Raw genomic sequence first — 23,848 nt, 5'->3', positions numbered from 1 at the left:
AGAAGCCGAGCAGTAGGCTAAGAGGATCCTCCGAATCACATGGGCATTCTGCCTGGTCGCCCTAGCCAACAGCAAGCAATCATCAGCAAAGAGTAGGTGGGAAATCGGCGCAGCCCCCTGCACTGGCCTGTAAACCTCCAGAGTCTGTGTACCCACTGCAGCTCGAAGAGCTCTGGATAGTGCATCTGCACAGATAATGAAGAGCAAGGGAGACAACGGACACCCCTGGCGGAGTCCAACAGATGTCTGAAAGAAAGGAGAGGGTGTGCCATTTACCAGAATGGAGAAGGAGGGCCCCATCACACAGCCCATGACCCACCTGATCCACATCTCATGGAAGCCAAAACTCTGTAAAGAATGTCACAGAAACTCCCAGCACATCCTATCATATGCCCTCTCCATATCAAGCTTGACCCCTATAAGACAGCGCCGCACCGGAGCCTTCACCAGATCAAACATGAACTCTTGGGCAATTAGGACATTATCTGAAATGTTCCTCCCCCCTATGAAAGCACCCTGCTCAGGACAGATAATACTGGGTAAAATCCCTCTCAGTCTCAATGCCAAGATCTTTGCCGTAATCTTATATAAGGTAGAACATAGACTGATAGGCCTAAAGTGTCCAGGCTCAGTAGCATCCTGGCGCTTGGGGATCAATGCAATAAAGGTCCTCTGCCACTCCGGACTCATCACCGCCGTACTAAAAAACTGCTGAATGGCCTCAATAACGTCGAGTCCTACAATCGACCAATACCTCCGAAAGAACACAGGTGGGAAGCCATCCGGCCCGGGTGCCTTGTCCCCCTCTAGGGACCACAACGCCTCCTGAATCTCCTGCCCCGATCCGGCCCGGGTGCCTTGTCCCCCTCAGTCTTGTTACTCTTTCATTGTACACAACCAAGGTATATGGCAGCATGGAAGTAATGGTCACATAGTTTATCTTATAATTATAGTAATGTTACATAATTAGAATGATTTTGTATGATTTTTGACATTGCACTATTTTAAAATTTTAATTAACAATTTACAACAATAATTTTTAGAGTTTTGATTTTCTATAAAGAGTTTAAACAAGTAGTGATACACTGCCATAAAATTAAACAACAGTTATTATGCTAATTTGACATAGAATAATTTATTATAACTTGTTATGATAATATGTGAGATCTTGAGCTTAAATAAAACTATTACAGAAAGTATGAAGATAAAATTATATAAGTGATTATTAGGTGGCACGATAATTAACAAACATATGAGCTTAATTAGTATCCATAGTTATGACTATACGGTTGCTATAAACATTATAATGGCATTAAAGACTCATAAACCAGGTGAGCGTCCTCTAATATGTGTACCTTTTGTGAGAAGGGCAGTCATATTACAGGGAAGTTAAAGGTAGCTTTAAATGTATTAACAACTATACCTTCTACCCAATGCCAAGAAGGCACTAGTCTGTATTTTCTGGATAAAGAAACTCATAACTTGTTGCCCAATGCTGTGGATGAAAACTTCTTGATGGCCAAAAAGCTTGGTCAAGAGTTATGGGCATTTTGTTCATTGTGTAACATCTTAAGTGTTACGGGGGAACTTAGCCACCATGCCCCACGTGACCGGCACGCGCGCCCAGGAAGACCACGGCTGCCCCTTGATCCAGCACTCCGACCCCGAGTCGGATATCTTCGGCTCCGCAGCCCGACCCCGAGTCGGCTGCCCTCTGATCCAGCACTCCGACCCCGAGTCGGATATCTTCGGCTCCGCAGCCCGACCCCGAGTCGGCTGCCCCCTGATCCAGCACTCCGACCCCGAGTCGGATATCTTTCGACAATGACAGGCTATTCCCCAGAGGCACGCCGCGGCCTCCTGCTCCACTACTCCCTGCAACGGCTGTATCCGATGCTGCTCCACGATCTCCTGTATCAGCCGTACAAAACGGAACTCCACTACGCCCTGTCATGGCCGTACCCGGCGCTGCTCCACGACGCCCTGTAACGGCCATGTCAGTGGCCACTCCATCGTGCCCCACGATGACAAACCCCCCTGAGAGACCCCCCAGCCAGGTATATATGCGGCTGGGGGGAGAAGGGGGGGGTAAGTAACATCTCCCAGAGCATTCTCTTATTTGCGATTATCATCTTTCCTCCTCCTCCAATCTCCTCTGACTTGATCGTCGGAGGGCCCCCACTACCCCAGTGGTGGTGCGAGGCTTGTTTGCAGGTCTCCCGGTGGAAGGTGGAGCGCAACCAACACCAACCAAGGCAACTCAGACGGAACCCCGTTCACACCGTCGTGTCAATCGTTCTCGGTTTGGACCACCAGCAACAGTTGGCGCTAGAAGGAGGGCACTGAATCTCAGAACGATCGTAATGGCACGGCGAGGTGGTCGTGGAGCTTCCAATGCTTCTGGTCGCAGAACCTCTCGCGCTTCCGGCCGGGAGGCTGCTGCGTCCCCAACACATTCTCAGCAGCACTCCACCGCCCCACCTCCCATTCAGACGGTCGAAGCTGCTCAGTTCGACCAGCTAGCCCAGCAGGTTCGCACCCTCACAGAGGCAGTGCAGAATCTGCAGGGTGTGATCTCTCGGGTGCCGCAGCGGACTCAGGAGCCGCTGCTCCCCGAACGCTCGCCTGTCCCTCACCACCCGCGCTCCTTCCTCTCCCATGGAGAGGAGCGCCGGCGTGAGGAGGATTCTCGAGTACGGTCCGTTCTGCCAGGACCTTCTCATCGGAGCTGCGCGGGGTACGAGAGGCGGACCCGGGTGCGTTCCCAGACACCCCAGTCCTCAAGGAGTCCGCACTCCAGCCGGTCCCCCTCGCGCCGCTCCTTATCTCCCACCCACCGGTCGCGCTCCCTGGACCGGCGGGTGGACGACCTCCACAGACAACTCCAGGTCCTGAAGGGCCACTCCAAAGATCCCTTCGCTGACTTGGAGATCTCCTCCCAGCCGGCGCTTGCCTCGAGGATCCTGCGGACCCCAAACCCGCCGGGGTTCAAAATGCCGGCGATCGAACCCTACGACGGGGCGGCGGACCCGCGGGACCACGTGGAGAGTTTCAGGACTCTTATGCTCCTCCATGGAGCATCGGATTCTCTCCTCTGCAAGGCCTTCCCGGCGACCCTCCGTGGCCCGGCAAGGGCATGGTTCGCCGGCCTGGAGGCTAACTCCATCCAGTCCTTCGACCAGTTCACCCGCCTCTTCATCAGCCATTTCGCCGTCAGTAGCCGGCGACGGCTGGTCTCCGACTCCCTCTTCGATGTCCGGCAGAACGAGGGAGAAAGCTTGCGGGATTATCTCACCCGCTTCAACAAGGCTACACTGGAGGTTCGGAACCTGAGCCAGGAGGTGGCTCTCTCAGCCCTGAAGCGTGGCTTCCGGAAGGGCAGACTCACCTTCTCCCTGGACAAACGCCTGCCACGGAGCTTCCCGGAGTTGCTGTCTCGGGCGAACCAGTATGCGGACGCCGAGGAGGCGGCCGCCCACCGGAGCAAGGAGGCCGCCGAGACCCCTCTAAAGCTCGGGAAGAAAAGGCGAAAAGAGGCATCCTGGAGGAGAAGCCCGACGCCTCAGCGTCGGCGCAGAAGCCCATCACCAGCGAGGAACAACGGCGCCCCACGCCCTCGTTCTCCGCACCGACGCTTCAACCGGTACACCCCACTCCTGGCTCTCCGGGCCCAGATCCTTATGGAGGTCAAGGGACGAGAGGACCTCCCGGTCCCGAGGCAGATGAAGAAGATCCCTGGGAGGAGGCCCTCTCGGGCGTACTGTGAGTACCACCGGGACCACGGCCACGACACCGAAGACTGCTTCCAGCTTCGGGACGAGATCGAGGCTCTCATCCGCCGAGGGCGTCTCGGCCGATATGTAAACGACCGACGTCCCCCTGCAGACCCGCGTCCGGCCGACCCGGCCCCTCAGGAGCCTCGGGAGCAGAATCGGCCCGTCGCGGGCGTGATCCACACCATCACTGGGGGCTGCTCTCGGCCCGTGAGGAACGCAGGGGGCTCGGCGGAAGCATCAGGGGTGGCCGTCGCGAAGAGGCAGCGGGTCGGAAATGTAATCACTTTTTGTGATGAAGATGTAAAGGGGGTTCAGACTCCCCATGATGACGCCATGGTGATCTCCCTCACTATGGCGAATTATGATGTAAGGCGTGTTCTTGTGGATAGTGGAAGCTCAGCTGACATTTTGTTTTACGAGGCCTTCCAAAAGATGAGCTTGTCCCGACAACTGTTGCACAAAACATCCACCCCCCTCATAGGATTCACTGGAGACGCTATCTCGGCCGAAGGTGTCGTTGAGTTGCCTGTGACTGCGGGCGTCGCACCCGCAGAAGCCACGGTGCGGCTCGGGTTCTTGGTCGTCCGTGTTCCCTCGGCCTACAACGCAATCCTCGGACGACCCGGACTGAACGCCCTTCGCGCGGTAGTCTCTACATACCATTTGCTCATGCGGTTCCCCACGGCGGCCGGGATTGGAGAGGTCCGAGGTGACCAACCGACCGCACGACAATGTTTCCTAGCAACTCTCAAAGGAAAGAAGCCCGCGGAGGCCCTAAGCGTCGAGTCCCTTGACGCCAGAGACGAGGTGGCTTTGCGGCACGGGGAGCCGGCCGAGGGTGTAATCGAAGTTCCCCTTGAAGAGGGTCGCCCAGATCGTACGGTCCGGGTCGGTGCCAATCTCGACTCGGAAGCTCGGCTCCGGCTAGTGGAATTCCTCCAAGCCAATGCTGATGTATTTGCCTGGTCGGCGGCCGATGTACCTGGGATCGACCCGGAGGTCATTTCTCACGCCCTCAACGTCGACCCGACCCACCGACCCGTAAAGCAGAAGAAGAGACACTGTGCCCCGGATCGGATCCGGGTGGTCGACCAGGAGGTAGACAAACTCTTGGAAGCAGGCTTCATAAGGGAGGTGAGCTACCCCGAGTGGCTGGCAAACGTTGTACTTGTCCGGAAGGCGAGCGGAAAGTGGAGGATGTGCGTCGACTACACCGACCTGAACAAGGCGTGCCCCAAGGATAGCTTCCCGCTTCCACGAATAGACCAACTGGTCGACGCGACTTCCGGATATCAGCTGCTATCTTTCATGGACGCCTTCTCCGGCTGCAACCAAATAATGATGGCTCCGCAGGACGAGGAGAAAACGGCCTTTATAACAGACCGGGGGCTGTACTGTTACAAGGTAATGCCCTTCGGTCTGAAGAATGCTGGCGCTACTTACCAGCGCCTCGTCAACAAAATCTTCAAGGAGCAGATCGGCCGGAACATGGAGGTATACGTGGACGATATGCTGGTAAAGAGCCGCCATGCGGATCAGCACATTACGGATCTGGAGGAGACTTTCGCCACCTTGCGGAAGTTTCGTATGAAGCTAAACCCAGCGAAGTGCGCCTTTGGTGCTTCGGCCGGGAGGTTCCTCGGCTTCATTGTCAACCAGCGGGGAATCGAGGCCAACCCGGACAAAATCCAGGCCATCCAAGATATGTCCCCTCCGACCAAAGTGAAGGAGGTTCAGGAGCTCGCTGGAAGGGTCGCCGCGCTCGGACGATTTGTGGCAAAATCGGCCGAACGCTGCCAACCGTTCTTCAAGGTGTTGAAGCGCCCGAAAGACTTCCTCTGGACGGCCGAATGTCAAGTGGCGTTCGACCAGCTCAAGGAGTACTTGGCATCTCCTCCCCTGCTGTCCAAGCCGCAAGAGGGGGAGATGCTCTACCTTTATCTGGCGGTCTCCCCAACCGCAGTCAGCGCAGTATTGGTTCGGAAAGAGGCAAAGCTTCAGAAGCCTGTGTACTACATCAGCCGAGTCCTCCGGGATGCCGAGACGTGGTACACGAAGGCTGAAAAGATCGCCTTCGCGCTGCTGACTGCGACCAGGAGGCTTCGCCCCTATTTCCAGGCTCATTCTGTCACCCTTTTGACCGATCAACCACTGCGGCAGATCCTCAGCAATCCTGAGAATGCTGGACGGCTGGTGAAGTGGGCAGTAGAACTTGGTGAGTTCGACATTCGCTACCAGCCCCGACCCGCCATCAAGGCCCAGGTGCTCGCGGACTTCCTCGCTGAGTGCACTGTGCAGGAGGCGGAACCTAGGCCGCCGGAAACACCCAGCCTCGACCTCCCGATCTGGACGCTCCACATTGATGGGTCGTCGAACCCTGAAGGTGGAGGGGCTGGGCTGGTCCTTACCAGTCCCGATGGAGTGATAGCTGAGTATGCCTTGAGGTTCGGATTTCCAGTGACTAACAATGAGGCGGAGTACGAGGCCCTAGTCACGGGACTCAAACTCACCAAGGAGCTCGGCATCCGGCGTCTGAAGGTCTTCACCGACTCCCAGCTGGTGGTCGGGCAGGTCCGAGGGGAGTTCGAGGCACGAAGCCCGACCATGCAGAGCTATGTCCGGAAGGTGCAAGCACTCATTCCAGACCTCGGCAATGTTGACATTCAGCAGGTCCCAAGAAGCGAAAATGCCAGGGCCGACAGGCTGTCCCGCTTGGTGGGCGCAGACGCACACAACTTGTCAAGGGCGATATACCTGGAGACCCTAGACGCCCCGAGCATCGGCGAGGCTGGAGCGGTGATGGCGATCGATCCAGAGCCATCTTGGATGGACCCGCTTGTAGCCTACCTCGCCGAAGGGATCCTCCCTGAAGACGAAGACCAAGCTCGGCGACTTGTTATGAAGTCCGCCCACTACGTACTTTATGAAGGGAGGCTGTATCGGACCTCGTTTACCGCCCCCCTCTTAAGGTGCCTCCGCCCCTCGGAAGCGGCCTACGCCCTCAGCGAAGTCCACGAAGGCATCTGCGGATCGCACTTGGGGGCTAGGTCCTTGGCGCATAAGATCATGAGGCAAGGCTACTATTGGCCGACCTTGTTGGAGGACTCGAAGGATCACGTACGGAAATGCGACGCCTGCCAGCGCCACGCCAACGTCCAGAGAGTCTCCTCTGTTCCCTTGGCGCCAATCACCGCGCCCTGGCCCTTCGCACAGTGGGGAATGGATATCCTCGGACCATTCCCCATCGCTTCGGCCCAGCAGAAATTTTTGGTTGTCGCCATCGACTACTTCACCAAGTGGGTGGAGGCAGAGCCACTGGCCACTATCACGGAGGCGCAAGTCCGGAAGTTCGTAAAGAAGAACATCATTGTCCGATTTGGGGTACCTCGGGTCCTCATCTCGGATAATGGTCGACAGTTCGATAACAAGCATTTCCGGGACTTCTGCGAGGAGTTTGGGATCGAGCATCGGTTCACGTCCGTGTCGCATCCCCAAACCAACGGCGAGGCCGAGGTCACAAATCGGACAATCCTCCAAGGTATCAAAGCGCGGATCGGGCGGACGGGGCAAGCTTGAGTCGAGGAACTCGAGAATGTCCTTTGGGCGTATCGGACCACGCATCGGACTCCTACCGGGGAAACGCCTTTCAGCCTAACCTATGGCACGGAAGCCGTTGTCCCTGTAGAGCTCGGACTCCCCTCACCTCGGGTGGCCGCACACCGACCCGAGGCCAACTCGGAGCAACTCCGAGGGAACCTGGATCTCTTGGAAGAAGCAAGGAAAATGGCGCAGGTTCGGATGGCAATGTATCAGCGGAGGGTGGCCCGATATTACAACTCCAAAGTCCGACCGAAGCTTTTCAGAATCGGAGATCTGGTGCTAAGGCGAGCTAGAGCATCTCAACCTACGGAAGGTGGGAAGCTAGCGCCGAATTGGGAAGGCCCGTATAGGGTTCGCTGGGTAAACCGACCTGGCTCCTACCAGCTAGAGGCCCTAGATGGTCGAGAAATTCCGAGGAGCTGGAATTCCGCTAACCTGCGGGTATATTACCAGTAGAAAGAAGAAGCCGGAAAGACAGATCAAGAAAATGTATAACACTTTTCATTTCAATAATTTCTGGTTACAATGGCGTGCTCGTGTGATTACAAGGAATTCCCAGAGGGGAATTAGGGAGTAAAGAAAGCAAAGAAGAGGTGGGGACTCCGTGGAGCTGAGGATCGAGGATCCCGAACCCTCAACCCAAAGCGGCTGCAATCCCACCGGAAGTGGGTGCTTCTAACCGGAGGCGCCATCCACGCCTCACGAAGAAGACAAAGAGCCGCCGCAGAAGAAGCTCCCGCTGCCCCCAGGGGAACGCCGCCTCCAAAGGATATTCCGATCCTCCCCAGTGGTAGGAAAGAGAAGGGATACAAGGGGGAAGAGCATATGGAGGCGCGGTCCCGGATTGAGCGTCTGGCGCAGAGCTCAATCGGGAGGCTGAACTTCAAGGAGGGGAGATGTGATCCCGGATGAAACGCCTAGAGCGGAGTTCCGCCGGGGAGACCCTCCTTGTTGATCCCAGATGAAACGGCTAGTTGGCTGAAGTCGCAAGGGGAGCGCCTCCCCTTTCCTTCGACAGGAGTCTCTCAGTCATATGCCAAGGAGGAGGTCCACGATCCATGGCAACCTGAACAGCTCCGGCTTGGCAAACTCCGTCGTACCTACACCTGTATTTATAGCCAAACTGCGGCCCCCTGGTCGTTCCGATGCGGGCGGCTCCAATAAATGCGGACGCATTGGATCCGGAGCCGTTCCGGCTCCCGAGGCGTATCTCTCCGCGATTTCCTAAGCGTCATTCTCCTTAATCCCATTCTTTGTGCAGGACACGCCGGGTGGCATGTACCCCTAGGTCAACCTATCTCCGCTCGCGTCCAGGCCGCATCCGCCTCGAAGAACGCGCGTATCGCGGCCGCTTAACTGACACTCCTCACAAGCAGCAACTGGCGATCTGATTCCCCAGGTAACGCACTAATTAGCGTTTAATGCTCTTCTGGTGTTCCCCAGGCAACGCTTGGAGAAGAGGAGAAACACGATCGCAGCTGGCCACAGAGAAATCCCGTCGGGCAGCAAGCGACAGGCGCACGACCAGCGAACGAAATTCCCTGAGGCTTGATAACCCTCAGATGCCTGGCTAGCCCGATGATCATCCCGGGAGCAGACTAGCCAGAAGCCCCGACCGGTCGCCTCGGCTTGCGCTAGCCTTGGCCGACCAACGAGCGGAATTTCCCGAGGCTCGGCCCTCGGATGCCTGGCTAGCCCGATGATCATCCCGGGAGCAGACTAGCCAGAAGCCCCGACCGGTCGCCTCGGCTTGCGCCAGCCCTGGCCGACCAACGAGCGGAATCCCCTGAGGCTTGACAACCCTCAGATGCCTGGCTAGCCCGATGAACATCCCGGGAGCAGACTAGCCGGAAGCCCCGACCGGTCGCCTCGGCTTGCGCCAGCCTTGGCCGACCAACGAGCGGAATTTCCCGAGGCTCGGCCCTCGGATGCCTGGCTAACCCGATGAACATCCCGGGAGCAGACTAGCCAGAAGCCCCGACCGGTCGCCTCGGCTTGCGCCAGCCTTGGCCGACCAACGAACGGAATTTCCCGAGGCTCGGCCCTCGGATGCCTGGCTAACCCGATGACCATCCCGGGAGCAGACTAGCCTGAAGCCCCGACCGGTCGCCTCGGCTTGCGCCAGCCTTGGCCGACCAACGAGTGGAATGTCCCGAGGCTCGGCCCTCGGATGCCAGGCTAACCCGATGACCATCCCGGGAGCAGACTAGCCTGAAGCCCCGACCGGTCGCCTTGGCTTGCGCCAGCCTTGGTCGACCAACGAGTGGAGTTTCCTGAGGCCTAACCCTCGGATGCCTGGCTTAGCGCCGGAAGAATTTTCTGAGGCCTAACCCTCGGATGCCTGGCTTAGCGCCGGAAGAATTTCCTGAGGCCTAACCCTCGGATGCCTGGCTTAGCGCCGGAAGAGTTTCCTGAGGCCTAACCCTCGGATGCCTGGCTTAGCGCCGGAAGAATTTCCTGAGGCCTAACCCTCGGATGCCTGGCTTAGCGCCGGAAGAACTTCGGGAATCAGAAGTCGGCAAGACGCAACCAAGAGCTAAAAAGAGGAAGGATGAAAGCGGGATGAAGCGCCGGAAGAATTTCCTGAGGCCTAACCCTCGGATGCCTGGCTTAGCGCCGGAAGAGTTTCCTGAGGCCTAACCCTCGGATGCCTGGCTTAGCGCCGGAAGAATTTCCTGAGGCCTAACCCTTGGATGCCTGGCTTAGCGCCGGAAGAGTTTCCTGAGGCCTAACCCTCGGATGCCTGGCTTAGCGCCGGAAGAATTTCCTGAGGCCTAACCCTCGGATGCCTGGCTTAGCGCCGGAAGAGTTTCCTGAGGCCTAACCCTCGGATGCCTGGCTTAGCGCCGGAAGAGTTTCCTGAGGCCTAACCCTCGGATGCCTGGCTTAGCGCCGGAAGAGTTTCCTGAGGCATAACCCTCGGATGCCTGGCTTAGCGCCGGAAGAGTTTCCTGAGGCCTAACCCTCGGATGCCTGGCTTAGCGCCGGAAGAATATCCTGAGGCCTAACCCTCGGATGCCTGGCTTAGCGCCGGAAGAATTTCCTGAGGCCTAACCCTCGGATGCCTGGCTTAGCGCCGGAAGAATTTCCTGAGGCCTAACCCTCGGATGCCTGGCTTAGTGCCGGAAGAATTTCCTGAGGCCTAACCCTCGGATGCCTGGCTTAGCGCCGGAAGAGTTTCCTGAGGCCTAACCCTCGGATGCCTGGCTTAGCGCCGGAAGAATTTCCTGAGGCCTAACCCTCGGATGCCTGGCTTAGCGCCGGAAGAACTTCGGGAATCAGAAGTCGGCAAGACGCAACCAAGAGCTAAAAAGAGGAAGGATGAAAGCGGGATGAAGAAACATTCAACTTGCATTAATTTTCATTGTCTCAGGGCCGAGGCCCATACAATTTGGCAAAATGCCGACATACAAAAAAAAAAACAACGAAAAGTATAGAAGGTCAGCTTGGAGGGACCCCCGGGTCGGGAGCGTCGGGCTCGTCCGCAGGGGGTAGGGAGGCGGTTGGAGAATCAGCAGGCAATGGCGCCGGAGAGGAGTCGAGAAGGGAGATCCCACTCAGGTCAACTTCGGGGTACTTAGCCGACACCCTTGCGAGGCCTTCCTCGAAGCCTAAGATGAAGGATTCGGACCCCGCGTCCGACGCGTCACGGATGAACTCGTCAGACTGACGATAGGCCCGTACCGCCTCCGACATGTCACGGGTGAACTCGGCGGACTGACGATAAGCCTGCACCGCCTGACGCCCGATCTCCGCACTCTTCTCGGCCAGCGCCGCCTCCGCTCGCTCCGTAATCTGAGCTTTAGCCTCCAAGACCTTCGCCACAATCCGGTCGTCAGCCTCGGAGGAGACCCTCAGCAGATTGGCCTGAGCCTCCTTGTGCTTCGCCTCGGCAGCAGTGCGAGCGGCCTCAGCTTCCTCCAGGCGCGAACGAAGCTCTTGGTCGTTCGCGCGGAACTTCTCCAAGGCCGACTCCAATTCACCCAGTTTCGCCTCAAAAGACCGGGTTCGGTTGCGGGCGTTATCGGCAGACCGCTGGGCTTTCTCCCACCTCTCTCGATAGTCCGCGACCTTCCGGGACAGCTTTTCGGCTTGTTCCTCCGCCTTTTTGATCCCGCTTTCGAGGCCCGAGGCAACCTTGAGTTGCTCCTGAGCCTCCAACAGTTGCTTCTCGAGGGCGGCGAAGCTGAGTGCCCGCTCTTCGGCCTCCCGGAGCCTCGCCTCGAGGTCCCCGGTCGTCCTGCCCGCCGCAGCCGGGCCTCCCTCTTCCACTGCTTTCAGCCGGTCCTCGGCCTTCGCCAGAAGCCCCGCCTGTTCCTTGTAGCACTCCTCCAGACGGACCATGTACTGGGCGAGCTAAGAAATAGGAAAAATGAGGGCGTCAGGCGGAGAACAACAGAGCCGATAAATGGTGAAAAGCGGCCAGAAGAACACTCACCGACATGAGACAGACGCAGCTGGCAGCCCCAACGTCAGAGACCTCCAACTCCCGGACCCGCCGACGGTCCTTCTCCAGCAGCACTGTTTCGATGAGATTTCGGGCGCCGTCGGTAGTGAAGGCCGACCCCGATTTCTCCCCGGAGCCGGATGGTGGTTCTGCAGCCTTACCCTTATCCGTCGCCTGGAGAAGAGTCCTGCTGATTGTGCTCGGGGCGGGGGACACCCCAGGAATTGATAGGGTCCCGCTCGGCCGGGGCCTCGGCGCGTCCCTCCTTGAGTCATCAGGAGCCGACTGAGTCGAAGGCCGGGCCGGGGACCGATCACGTCCGACCCATTCGTCTCGAGCAGGCTCGGATGATACCTCCGGAATAGCGGCAATCTTACCACCGGAAGGCTGATACAGCGTCAGCTGCCGGTCCGTGCCCACGGCGTCTCCCTGATCGGCGGGCCCGGACTCGCCGGTCGGCGTCGGAGGCACCTCCTTGCGGGACTTCTTCGCCGGTGGGGCCCCGCTCGGAGGAGCTCGTTTCCTCCTCTGGACTGCTTCCAGTAGGGACGTCCTACCAACAGCCTTTGCCTTCACCGACCGCATGACGTCGTCGATCTCTGCAAAAAGGACGGGATAGTCGGAGGCGGAGAAACCAAAGGAAAGAACGGGACGAAAGAAGGGAAAGAAGTCAAGAAAGAATCGGTGGCGGACTCACGGTCGGTGGGGACCGAGCTCAGACCGACATTCACCAAAGTATCCTCGGAAATAAGGCGGGCCACCGGTGGGAGCTGGCCCTCGGCAACCAACCCCTTCAAGGCGGCCAAGCCATCGGATTCCTCCCTTGACAGTCTCGATAGGCCGATCGGAGACTTCATCGGCGTCTCCCAGGTCGCCCTGATTTCCCAAGAGGGATCTGCATCAACAAAAAAGAAGCGCTCCTTCCAGCCGTGAATGGAGGTAGGAGCCTCCTTGACGAGGCCGCACCCTCGCCGCGCTGCAAAGCACCACCACCCTTTGTCCTGGGGGTGGCCGCTCAGGCTGTAAAACTCCCAAAAAACATTCAGGGTGGCGGGAATCTCATGCATACGGCAGAGAACCTGGAAGACCGTCAGGGCACGCCACGAGTTCGGCACCAGTTGCGTCGGCGCCACTTTTAAACCCCGGAGCACCTGCACGACTAAGTCCGAAGGGGGAAAGCGGAACCCGGCCTGGAGAATGCCCTCATTGATGGCGATCTTCCCTGGAGGAGGATGGGACATCCTCTCCTCAGGCCCCGGGAGCGTGACGTTGCAGGCCTCGGGAAGGTGGTACCGAGCCACGAGTTTGTTTAAGTCTTCGGCGACCAGCTCCGACTTAATGTGGTCTGCTCTCACTTCGCCCATTCCTAATGGCCAATAAACCTACGGTCAGGACGGGGACAAGAAAGGGGGAAAGACCGGAACGACTGGAGTGCACTGGTATAAAAGGAGAAAGTATGGAGAGCCCTAAGTAGAAGAATGGGGTAACTCACCGGAAGAGAAGGAAGAACGGTTCCGAGAGCGACAAAGGAGAAGCAAGCGAACAGTCCGACGGCAACAACGGCAGCGCAAAGGAGAAACTCGAAAATATCTGTAAAGAGGAAGACGGACGGGGGAGGGCCCCCGATTAAATATGCGGAAAGGCGAGTGACGCCTCGATGACGCCAGAGGACGCCTGGCTGCCGAAGGGTCGCTCGCGCCCCAAAGGCGAATCGACACCATTAAGGAAGGATGTCCGCCGAAATCCTCAGCCTGCCAGATCAGCGACAACCGCCATACGCCATAAAGAAGGCGGGAAACTCAAAGAGCGCGCGCCTTTCTGAGGGATGGTGGCAATCTCGAAGCATCACTCCCTTCACCCGTTCCCCTTCTGGTTCCAGGCTCGGGAGTGGGGGGCTACTGTTACGGGGGAACTTAGCCACCATGCCCCACGTGACCGGCACGCGCGCCCAGGAAGACCACGGCTGCCCCTTGATTCAGCACTCCGACCCCGAGTCGGATATCTTCGGCTCCGCAGCCCGACCCCGAGTCGGCTGCCCCCTGATCCAGCACTCCGACCCCGAGTCGGATATCTTCGGCTCCGCAGCCCGACCCCGAGTCGGCTGCCCCCTGATCCAGCACTCCGACCCCGAGTCGGATATCTTTCGACAATGACAGGCTATTCCCCAGAGGCACGCCGCGGCCTCCTGCTCCACTACTCCCTGCAACGGCTGTATCCGATGCTGCTCCACGATCTCCTGTATCAGCCGTACAAAACGGAACTCCACTACGCCCTGTCATGGCCGTACCCGGCGCTGCTCCACGACGCCCTGTAACGGCCATGTCAGTGGCCACTCCATCGTGCCCCACGATGACAAACCCCCCTGAGAGACCCCCCAGCCAGGTATATATGCGGCTGGGGGGAGAAGGGGGGGTAAGCAACATCTCCCAGAGCATTCTCTTATTTGCGATTATCATCTTTCCTCCTCCTCCAATCTCCTCTGACTTGATCGTCGGAGGGCCCCCACTACCCCAGTGGTGGTGCGAGGCTTGTTTGCAGGTCTCCCGGTGGAAGGTGGAGCGCAACCAACACCAACCAAGGCAACTCAGACGGAACCCCGTTCACACCGTCGTGTCAATCGTTCTCGGTTTGGACCACCAGCAACATTAAGAAATTCTAATTTTTCTTGCCATCTATATTTTGGAATTAATTTATGCAAGTATTTTGGGTGGAGCAAATTTATGTAATTTATCTTTAATTATTGCATCCTCTCCCAAAAGAAAACCTCAATTATTGGATTGACCTCTATTACACCAATGTGTAGGCATAGCATGATCAAGCATGCATTGATATGATGTGATCGGAGAGATATGTTTTTTTTTTTTTCCAATTTGCTCAACTCGAATCTCTCAAAAAAAAATTTAGAAAAAAGTAGAAGCATTTTAAAAGTAGAGTTTATATCCCTTCTTTTATTAATGACAATAAAATCGAGGTACATAACCTCTATTTATAATGTTGAGGTCCATCCATGCATAATTTGTATTGAATTCTTAGTTCAATTCTAATACAGTTTATTTTCGTAGACATGATTAGTAGATATAAACTCAAAAAACCTAAAATTCTATGGAAGATAGATTTCTACTTTTACATCAATTTTGCCTATGTCACTCTGTTATATTCTTCTCGGATTAAGAGATACATTCGACGAAAGTCTTTTTCAAAAATAAAATTTTCGGTTTAACCGGCCTATTTTAGAATCCAAATGATGGAATTTAGGCACGATCGCTAAGAACACGGCTCTCCTTGGAGGGACATCATGTCATTGATCTTAAAAGGTTATATAATTTCAAAAAAAATAATATTTTAATCGGACGTCATATGACTCAGTTAAGACCTCTAGAAGTTTAGCTCACAACTCGGCTTTTCAATATGCAGGATCTTACTCCTAAATTCGGTCCGATCCTACTTATAATGACCAAAGTGCTTCATATCAGATTTGGTAATCCTCCTCAATCATGATAATCCAACCAAAAATATAGGAAGAAAAAAAGAAAAAAAAAGGCGAAAGCCCATTTGGTACCACCTTTGTTTTCAAAAATATAATAAAAATTAGATTAAATTAAACAAATACACATGATAAAATTTTCTTCCATATTATTTGAAAAATTATAAGAGTTTTTGATAGTAAAATATTTGCTACTTTTGTAAAATAGTAAAACTAAAAGCATCACACTAGTGTGCTACCCCAACAATAATTTTTATACGGTGTCCCACTCATTTGCAAGGAACATAAATACAAAAACAATACCAATACCAAACAGGCTGCGTGCATTGGGGGAGGGGAGAGAGGGAGAGGAACAACGAAGCAAATTTCAATTTTTTGATAAAATTAAATTTATTATACTAATTTAATAAAATTATATCCATATAAAAAAGAAACTAAAATATATAAAGAATCAAAAAAAAAAATCCCATGCAGTAATCTATGAGGTAATTTTTTTATCATACAAATCTCAAGCCCTCACTTCAAAACCCTACTGTTGCATGAGTTATCCGGACCATACAACAGTGGGACCCGCCAAACTGGCCACACCTGCTTCATTCCAAGCCTCAGGTCCGGACTGAAGCACATGCCACGAAGAAGAGCTAAAACCAAACCAATAGTTTAAAGTTTAAACTTTAAAATAAACCTGGTTTGTGACGTATATTTGTCACATCAGATAAGGAATTATTATAATACGATACATGTAATGGAGTACAGGTGGAGGCAACATGGGCCCCACCAATCAGAGCCATCACATGAAGATCGTGGGTTCAGCGGACGGGGTCAAGATTGTCGTCTCCCTTCCCACCCAAGCTTTCCGGCCTTATTTTCCATCGTGCCATCTACCATCATTTGCCCATCCAACGGCTGAGATCTGTCCGGTCTAGGCCGATGGTGACTTAACCTAGAAAGGTCCAAAATTAACTCACCATTTTCTAAGCCTTGATCGAGACGTTGAAGTTGATGGAGCTGAATCAGTACAGGAACCATATCAGTCGGCGTTCGGCGTTCGGCGTTCGATTTGGTTCGATATCGTACTGGATCGGTAGGGCACGCCGGTTCACGGACCAACATGCCTTTTTCTTTTTGGAGTTTTCAAAAAAAATTAATTGATAATCACTTTTTTTAAATTTTTAGATTTTTTAAAATTATATATAATCTAAAAATTAAAAATTTTTATGTCAGGATGGGCATTGTCCATAGGTCTACAATATATAAAAAAATCAAGCCCAAATCAAAAATTTTGACATGATCTTTTCTTATTTTACAATTTTTGAGAAAGAAAAGCGCTGCAAATTACGTTAAAAGGCCTTCTCGGGCCTTTCCAATGCCACATGATGCCTTTAAAAGGCATAAGATGGCAACGACAATAATGCAATATCCAACTCGATTCGAAACTGGTTTGACTCGGTGCGAACCGACAACAAATCGGTCAGTTCCGGTCGGTCCAACAAAGTTTCAGGCGGAACCAAATAAAAATAGCTGAACCAATCCGGTTTCGCACCAGATCAACACGGTACTACCTAAATCAGGCAGTTTGGCCTGGTTCGGCAAATCTTAATGGTGATAAAAATTGGAGACAAAGATCATAGTTCAGCAGACCCCGGTGGTGATGGTAATTTAAGAAAAAGGTCACAGTGAACAGATTTTTGCTGCTATCTTAGCTTCCATCACTATCAGCATAGCCCTTTTTCTTCTCCTTTATCTTTTTATCTATTCATCAGATCATGTTGGTAATTCTGGCCCATCCCTCCAAGACAAATAGTGAAATAGTTGATGAGTTAGATTTGTCATGTCTCAAGAAATCTCAAAACTTAGATCTCATTTGGTTCATAACAAAAATCATTTCTCATCAAAATATTTCTTTAAAAAATAAAATATCAGAATATCCAATGCCAAAAAATATTTTTTATTAATTTGATTGCTATTGAGCTTCTACTTTTCTGAAAAAATAATATATATCTGTTACATTCTTAATACGGAAAAAAATCTTACTCCATTTAATCTAGAGAAAAATAAATATTCCTATTCCGATCCGGTAGAAATTAAATTTTTCCATATCTCACATAAATTTTTTTATATAAAAAAAGCTAGTTTCTATTTTTTTAAAAAACCCTAACAAATATTAAGTATCTATTATTTATTATTTATTATTAATTTTTTCTCTCATCCTGGTGAATCAAAGAGTCCTTAGAGATGATTAGATTAAGCTATATGGAGGAACATTCCATGGCACAAACTGTGCATATATTGTACTGTAATTTTGTGGCAGATACTAGAGTAATGTTATGATTATGAGCTATTTTACTGTTTCTTTTGTCTCATGGGAGAGATTGTCGACACTTGAAAATAATTTATTATTGTTGCAATGCCAAGGAATAAAGCACCCCAAGGTGACTCATAAGCTCGAGGACTTTTCGACCCTTCTAGATTTTTTTATCCCACCGTCGGCGCTACGACTCCCAACGTGTTCAAGCCTTGCTGGCCTAACCAAGTTACGAACCTTCTAGTCTCGCGCTCGTCTTCTTTCCGAGCCTCTAGCCTCGGAACTCCGAACCACAAGGCTCGGAACTCGGTCACCCTTTCTCCGCCTATAAATACTACCCATGGTCTCTTTCCGCCCCGCGGGTCTCATCCTTTTCAGGTCCCTAAAATCGCAGATATTTAGTGGAAATTCCGGAAAGGTAAAAGTTTTTGTCTGGTTAATATAATCTCAGCAAATTTACCAGATTTGTTGTTCGATGTCCGATCTGATCTCCAAAAGCTATTCTACTACTGCTAGATCTGAACAATTTGATCCAGATCTTTATACGGGGAGAGGGGTTGAACTCGTTAGATCTCGGAAAATCTTAAAAGGATCTGGTCGCATGATGCTTTAGGATTTATTCTTAGATTTTTATATGGTTTAAAAGATCTGGAAGACTGGTTCTGAGGTGAGACTGTGTGTTTTAGGTCAGATCCGAGATTATGGATTAAATCTATGGATTTGCGAGTTGTGTATATGCTTTGATCTGCAAGCAGAAAGCTTATGGTTGTCAGATCAAGAATCACAGTCTTAGTCATAGTCATGTTCTCGGTTGCAGTTCCTGTGCTTGTGTTTATCTCGAAATAACCAAAATTTCGTAGATCTGCAAATAATGATTATGTTCTGCTTAGCCTCTTTCTGTTTTCGAAATTATTTGTCTGATTCATGCTGTTATTTGGGTTTTTGGGGGCTGTTTTCACAGTCTCTTTGGTTATCTAGTTTGATTTGTGGATAAGGATTATGTTCTGCTTAGCCTGTTCCTATTTTGAGGGATTAATAGACCGATTTATGCTGTTATTGCGTTTTTGGAGGCTGTTTACTGTTTATAATCTGTTTGGTTATTTAGTCTCATTTGAGTGAATTTTTATTTGGTTATCTGGTTGTTGAATTTTAGTTTACAATAGTTTCTCTGTTTTAAGTAGGCTAAAATAACTAAAATAGTTTCTGTGTTGGTTGGCTGGTTCGGAATAAGTAATTTCTATCATTAGATCTTGTAACAGTCACAACTTTTTAGAGTTGTAGTTCGAGATGGAAAGGGCTGTCTCGGGATCTTATATATGCTTTTGGGATCACTTGATGAGGCAGATCTCTTGGAAGTGTTAGAAGCACGAATATGGTTTGTTTCGATCTGTTATCATGGTGATGGGATTGGGGGCATGAATTTATTCTTATTTTCTTCGGCTAATTTCTTGTTCAAGAATTTGAATAGCTATCTTTTGATCAATGGTTTAAATTATCTGCATGTATAGATTGGTTTTCTTTCTTCTTGGATGTGCATATTTGATCAAAAACATAATTCATTGTCTTAGATCTGTTCTACATTCAATTTGTTTGTTCCCCTCAGCACGACAGGGCAATTGGTTGGTTATAGGCATATCCGAACAATATTTGTTTATGATTTGGTCTGTCTGGCTTTTTGCATGCTGAATCTAAACCTTCCATCATCAATTATGTGTTCCCCGTTTGGTAAAAGCAGTCTGCAGTTTTATTGTTTATTGCTTGTTAGCTGCAGTTATGGGTAATCTAAAATTAAGGCATCTTATCAAATTTCTCTTTGGAGTTGTCTTACACATGATTGGTGCATGGATATATCTTTGATTTTTTTTTTGATTGAAATATTCTTATATCTTTGAAGGCGCCATAGTATGTTCCTTCACTTGATCAAATTAAACATTGTAATTTGCAAGCAGATTCATCATAAGTCAGTTCTTTACTTGTGCACTTTAAAAACTCCTCGAAGTTATTGCCGACATGGGTGTTTTACTTGCATTGCATATAGAATTGAAAAAGAGAAAAAAGAAACATGAAGTTTAGGTGCAAGTCATGTGTTATTCATGAAGCTTTGAGGAACTGTGTTATTTCACATGATTATACTTTGGGTGAGACATCAAGGTGTTGTGGAGCTTTTAACTGTTTCAAAATTATGCATCTAGAATAACTCTTCCAGCATTCCATTTTCTTTTGAGCTTTTGTTTGTATCACCTGCTAAATTATTCTCTCTCTCTCTCTCTCTCTCTCTCTCTCTCTTTTTCTTTGTTTCATTTTGTAGAAAAAGTTACTGCTGAAATGAGCACCATGGCAATGCCTTCTGGGGCAGCAGCAAAGTCTACACTCAACCCGAATGCCCCACTTTTTATCCCGGCAGCATTTCAGCAGGTAGAGGATTTCTCCCCCAAGTGGTGGGAGCTGGTGAAGACAACCACATGGTTCCGTGATCACTGGTTCCATCAGCACCAGGAGCAAGAAACTTTTGATGGCGATGATGATGAGGATGTCACAAATCTGCTTCCAGAATCTTTCGATCTTGGCATCGCAGATGAGTTGTCGATTCTCGAGGCGGAGTTTGAAGCTGCAGCTTACCACCAAGCTCTGGGTGCTGAAGAACTAGTTTCTGGTATGCAGAAGAAAGAGAACCCAAAGCCTGGTAGGCATTTCTGTTTCACAAAATGCACTGTAACATCTTCAAGTCTGTATGCAGCCAGCCATATGTAATTACCAGTCTTATCCATTTTTACAATTTTAATAGTTGTGATAATGTTCTGGATACAGGCTTCGAGAATGATGCAGAGGCAGTGATCAGGAGCCTGAACTTGAAATCTCCTAAGAATGGCTGGGTGAGACCTGCTGTGGAACCAGCCAGGATTCGAGCGAAGCCATCGCAATGCATGAGCCTGAAGCGCAGCCCTCACCGCATCATTCAGCAGCCCCGTTGAGAACCTGTGGTTGTTGCCGTTGCGGCGGTGGGAAGCAGTTCATGTCCATTGTTCCTATGCACAACTTAAATGTACTTCTGTATAGAACTAAAATGTAGCTCTAGTGTTCTCCAGTTCTTGTTCAGGCACTGTGTTCATCTGATCAGCTATGAGTAACAAAAAAAAGAGGAGAGTGACGTAACGAAGTTAAAAAAAAAAAAATGCTCTACTTCCAGTTCAGAAAAAAAGAAGCTCCATCAAATGCGGTGTTTGCTGAATGGCTTTCCATTGCTGGGAATGTTAATGAAACTTTCTGTGCCCCTTCTTCCATTCTTTGTGCGATAGGAAGGTAATAATATCTACATTAACCATTAGACATATCTAGATTTCCTCGAGGAAATGTACCGTTTGTTATCTATTTTTCTGAAAAATGCTTATGATAGATTTTTAAATGTTAAAATCAACTGAGATTATTTGTTTTTCCCCCTTTTCTTTTTGTAAGATCACATTATGTTATTAAGATGTTTTTGGATTGCTTTGCCTCAGAAAAGAACAGTAGGGCAGATAAATGGGGCTGGCCTTCCCTTCCCTTCATTGTACAAGGGAGAAAAAAAAAAAAAAAAAAAAGGAAACACGTCTCCAGTGAGGACTAGGGAGAAAAATTGTGGGGTTTCATACGAGCGTGTGTTTAGTTTCATATTGGTTATTTGCTGAGTAAATATGGGGTACATCAAAAAATTCAAATAATATCTTTCGGCTAGTCATTTTGGATGAGATTTTAAGTTGTTATAAATAGTATCGGAGCATACCTGATTTATAATCTATGTGGATTAGGAGGCACTGCAGCATGGATCTATTGGAACTGACCACGGACTGATCGTGGTGCTTGTGATTAGATTTATATAGATTTGAACCCTTAACCTGACAAGAACGTCGGGTTTAAACGAGAAGAGTATATGTGAATCCATGCAAACGTGTATTTAGTCCTATATCAGTTGTTCGTTAGGTAGATCTTGGGTGTTTATATAGGATCAAAGAATTCAAATAATACTTTTCGACTAGTTTTTTTGGATGAGGTTCTGAATTGTTACAAATGGTATCAGAGCGGATCCAGCCTATAACCTATGTGGACTAAAGAGCACTGCAATATTGTTATATTAAGGCTGACCACGGGCCGATCGTGATGCTTGTAATTAGATTTGAATAGATTTGAACTCTTAGTCTGACGAGAACGTCAACGCTTAAACAGAAAGAGTATGTGAAAATCCGTGCGGGTATGTGTTTAGTCTCATATCGGTTATTCGCTGGGTAGATTTGGGGCATTTATACAGGATCAAAAAATCCAAATAATACCTTCTAGCTAGCCAATCCTAAGTTGTTACAAAAATAGAGAACAACTATGTACCAATTCTTCTCTTCGTTTCATCCCTGTTTATTCCTCTTTTTAATCGAAATCAAGGTAGCCAAGACAAAGCCTAAATTACCACCAGGTATGAAGAGCAAGCAAAGCACTACTGCAGTATACTTCAGATGTGGAGCAATATCTCTCTATGTTAATTGCTCTATAAAGCACTACTAGCAAAAGAGCCTCATGCAACCTGTCCTTCCAAGAACCTTCTACTAAACTGGTTCTTAGATGACCATTTTGCATAGCATTGCTCTTCTTGCATGGAAAAGAAGCAACTCGTGCCCCACAGGCCAAAACTGGTTGAGATGTCATAGCTCGCAGGCATCGCTTTCCACCTACCACCAGTCATGATGTTGGTTTTCATAGCATTGTTGAAGCTTGCATTCTCAGGTCAGCTACCACAAGTTCTCAAGGAAATAATCCCCATAGATTTGATCAGAATCTGAAGCAAACAACCACCTTCTTCACAAACTGTGGATCATCCGACTTTAGGTATGGGACAGAGACCGACAGCCTTCGCAGATCACATCTAACTTCAGATACTCAGCTAAATATGAAAATGATGTGATGCACTTCAAAAGGAGACCATCCAATGATGTATGAACCCACATCTACTTTACCTCCAAAGGAACATGCTAAGAGCTTTTTTACAATATGTTTTGTGACATCTAAAGCAAATGAAAAAAGGGTAACCATAATGTATGCCTCAAAAGAATAAGCTTATCTGCCTGGATCATGAAGGGCCATCTGTGCCATCACTTTCTTCACAAGGCTTTTGACAATATATCTGTCATTGGCAAGAGAATGGCGTAGAAGGGGATCAAGTTGCATTCAACTTGCCATGAACTTGAGTCCTTAGGTTGCCACCCCTCTTTTATTATTCAACTCCAGCACTGGTACATTTTTTTTTTTTTGCAAACCCGTCTATGATATCTGGTGTTGGTGATCAATCCTCCAACAAAGGGGATGATCAATCTCCAACTTTAATTTAGCACAACTAACTTGCTGTGGACTATTGTGGCTACTTTGTGTTTTTGAATAGGGTTTGTAAGCAAGATTTGTGATATCCAGGACTCAATCACAATCGAAAAATTCTAGAAGTCATAACTTCCAATCTAGGGGAATTTAGCAACGTGATAAAAGACGAGTCGATGTAAAAGATGAGATTTAGCTTTTTTTTTCCAAATTTTAAAATTTTTATCTTATTTTTTATTTTAAAAAGATTATATTTCAACTAGGAGAGTAATCTGATCAATAATCTAAAAGGTGGACATTTCTAGTACAAACAGATGCTTTATACCATACTTTTATAAATATTAATTGAAAGAAAGTAAAAAAAATAACCCTGCTTTCTATCTAATTTCTCTTTCAAGTAAAAGAAGTATCCAACCTGAATTTGGGGACCCGAACCTCACTAGTATAACAAAAAACTTATCTATCTATCTTCAATGAAAGCAAAGGTCTTAGAACATTGCTTTACCAACTTAATATTCTCTATTAATTTTATTTTAATATTCAAGTCTAGCTAGTTGAAAAATTCTTTGTTCTCCCTAATCAAATCATTTTCTTCATCTCCTACTATAATTTTTTTCATTCTTGTGCCCTTATTTGTTCCTCGCTACGGGTCATTGAAATCCTTTGACAGTCAAAGATAGAATGCTATGCGTATTTGTCAAGCAAGTTTTGAGGCTGGTCCTCATTTATTCTTATAAACTCATGGTCATATTTGTTATAGAATTATGCTTATGGCAATCATGTAAGATGGTCAAAGAATCAGAGGTGGAAATTGGGCGAGTCAACCAAACCTAGCTCGAAATTGGATCAGGAGGGGGCAGCTTGGGCTTGGGCTGAGATATGAGGCAACCCAATCCAGCTCA

General features: G+C 49.7%; 1 protein-coding gene across 1 annotated transcript; it reads left to right on the top strand.

The window, feature by feature from the left end:
• The first annotated feature begins 17,896 nt into the window (after positions 1-17,896).
• On the top strand, positions 17,897-20,893 carry LOC103714674 (protein EARLY RESPONSIVE TO DEHYDRATION 15-like). The gene is made up of 3 exons (XM_008802015.2): positions 17,897-18,030; positions 19,921-20,295; positions 20,421-20,893. Exons 2-3 carry the CDS (start codon positions 19,938-19,940, stop codon positions 20,582-20,584), a joined length of 522 nt encoding a protein of 173 aa, XP_008800237.1. The 5' UTR covers positions 17,897-18,030; positions 19,921-19,937; the 3' UTR covers positions 20,585-20,893.
• Positions 20,894-23,848: the final 2,955 nt, after the last annotated feature.

Source organism: Phoenix dactylifera, chromosome 13 (genome assembly GCF_009389715.1).
Source record: "Phoenix dactylifera cultivar Barhee BC4 chromosome 13, palm_55x_up_171113_PBpolish2nd_filt_p, whole genome shotgun sequence".
Taxonomy (NCBI): Eukaryota; Viridiplantae; Streptophyta; class Magnoliopsida; order Arecales; family Arecaceae; genus Phoenix; species Phoenix dactylifera.
Note: the sequence above shows the minus strand (reverse complement) of the source record. Positions and strands in the feature narration are given on the sequence as shown.

Coding starts and splice junctions, on each gene's coding strand:
- LOC103714674 (XM_008802015.2), top strand. CDS start 19,938: ATGAGCACCATGGCAATGCCTTCTGGGGCAGCAGCAAAGTCTACACTC. Junction 20,296..20,420: donor GAAAGAGAACCCAAAGCCTG/GTAGGCATTTCT, acceptor TTCTGGATACAG/GCTTCGAGAATGATGCAGAG.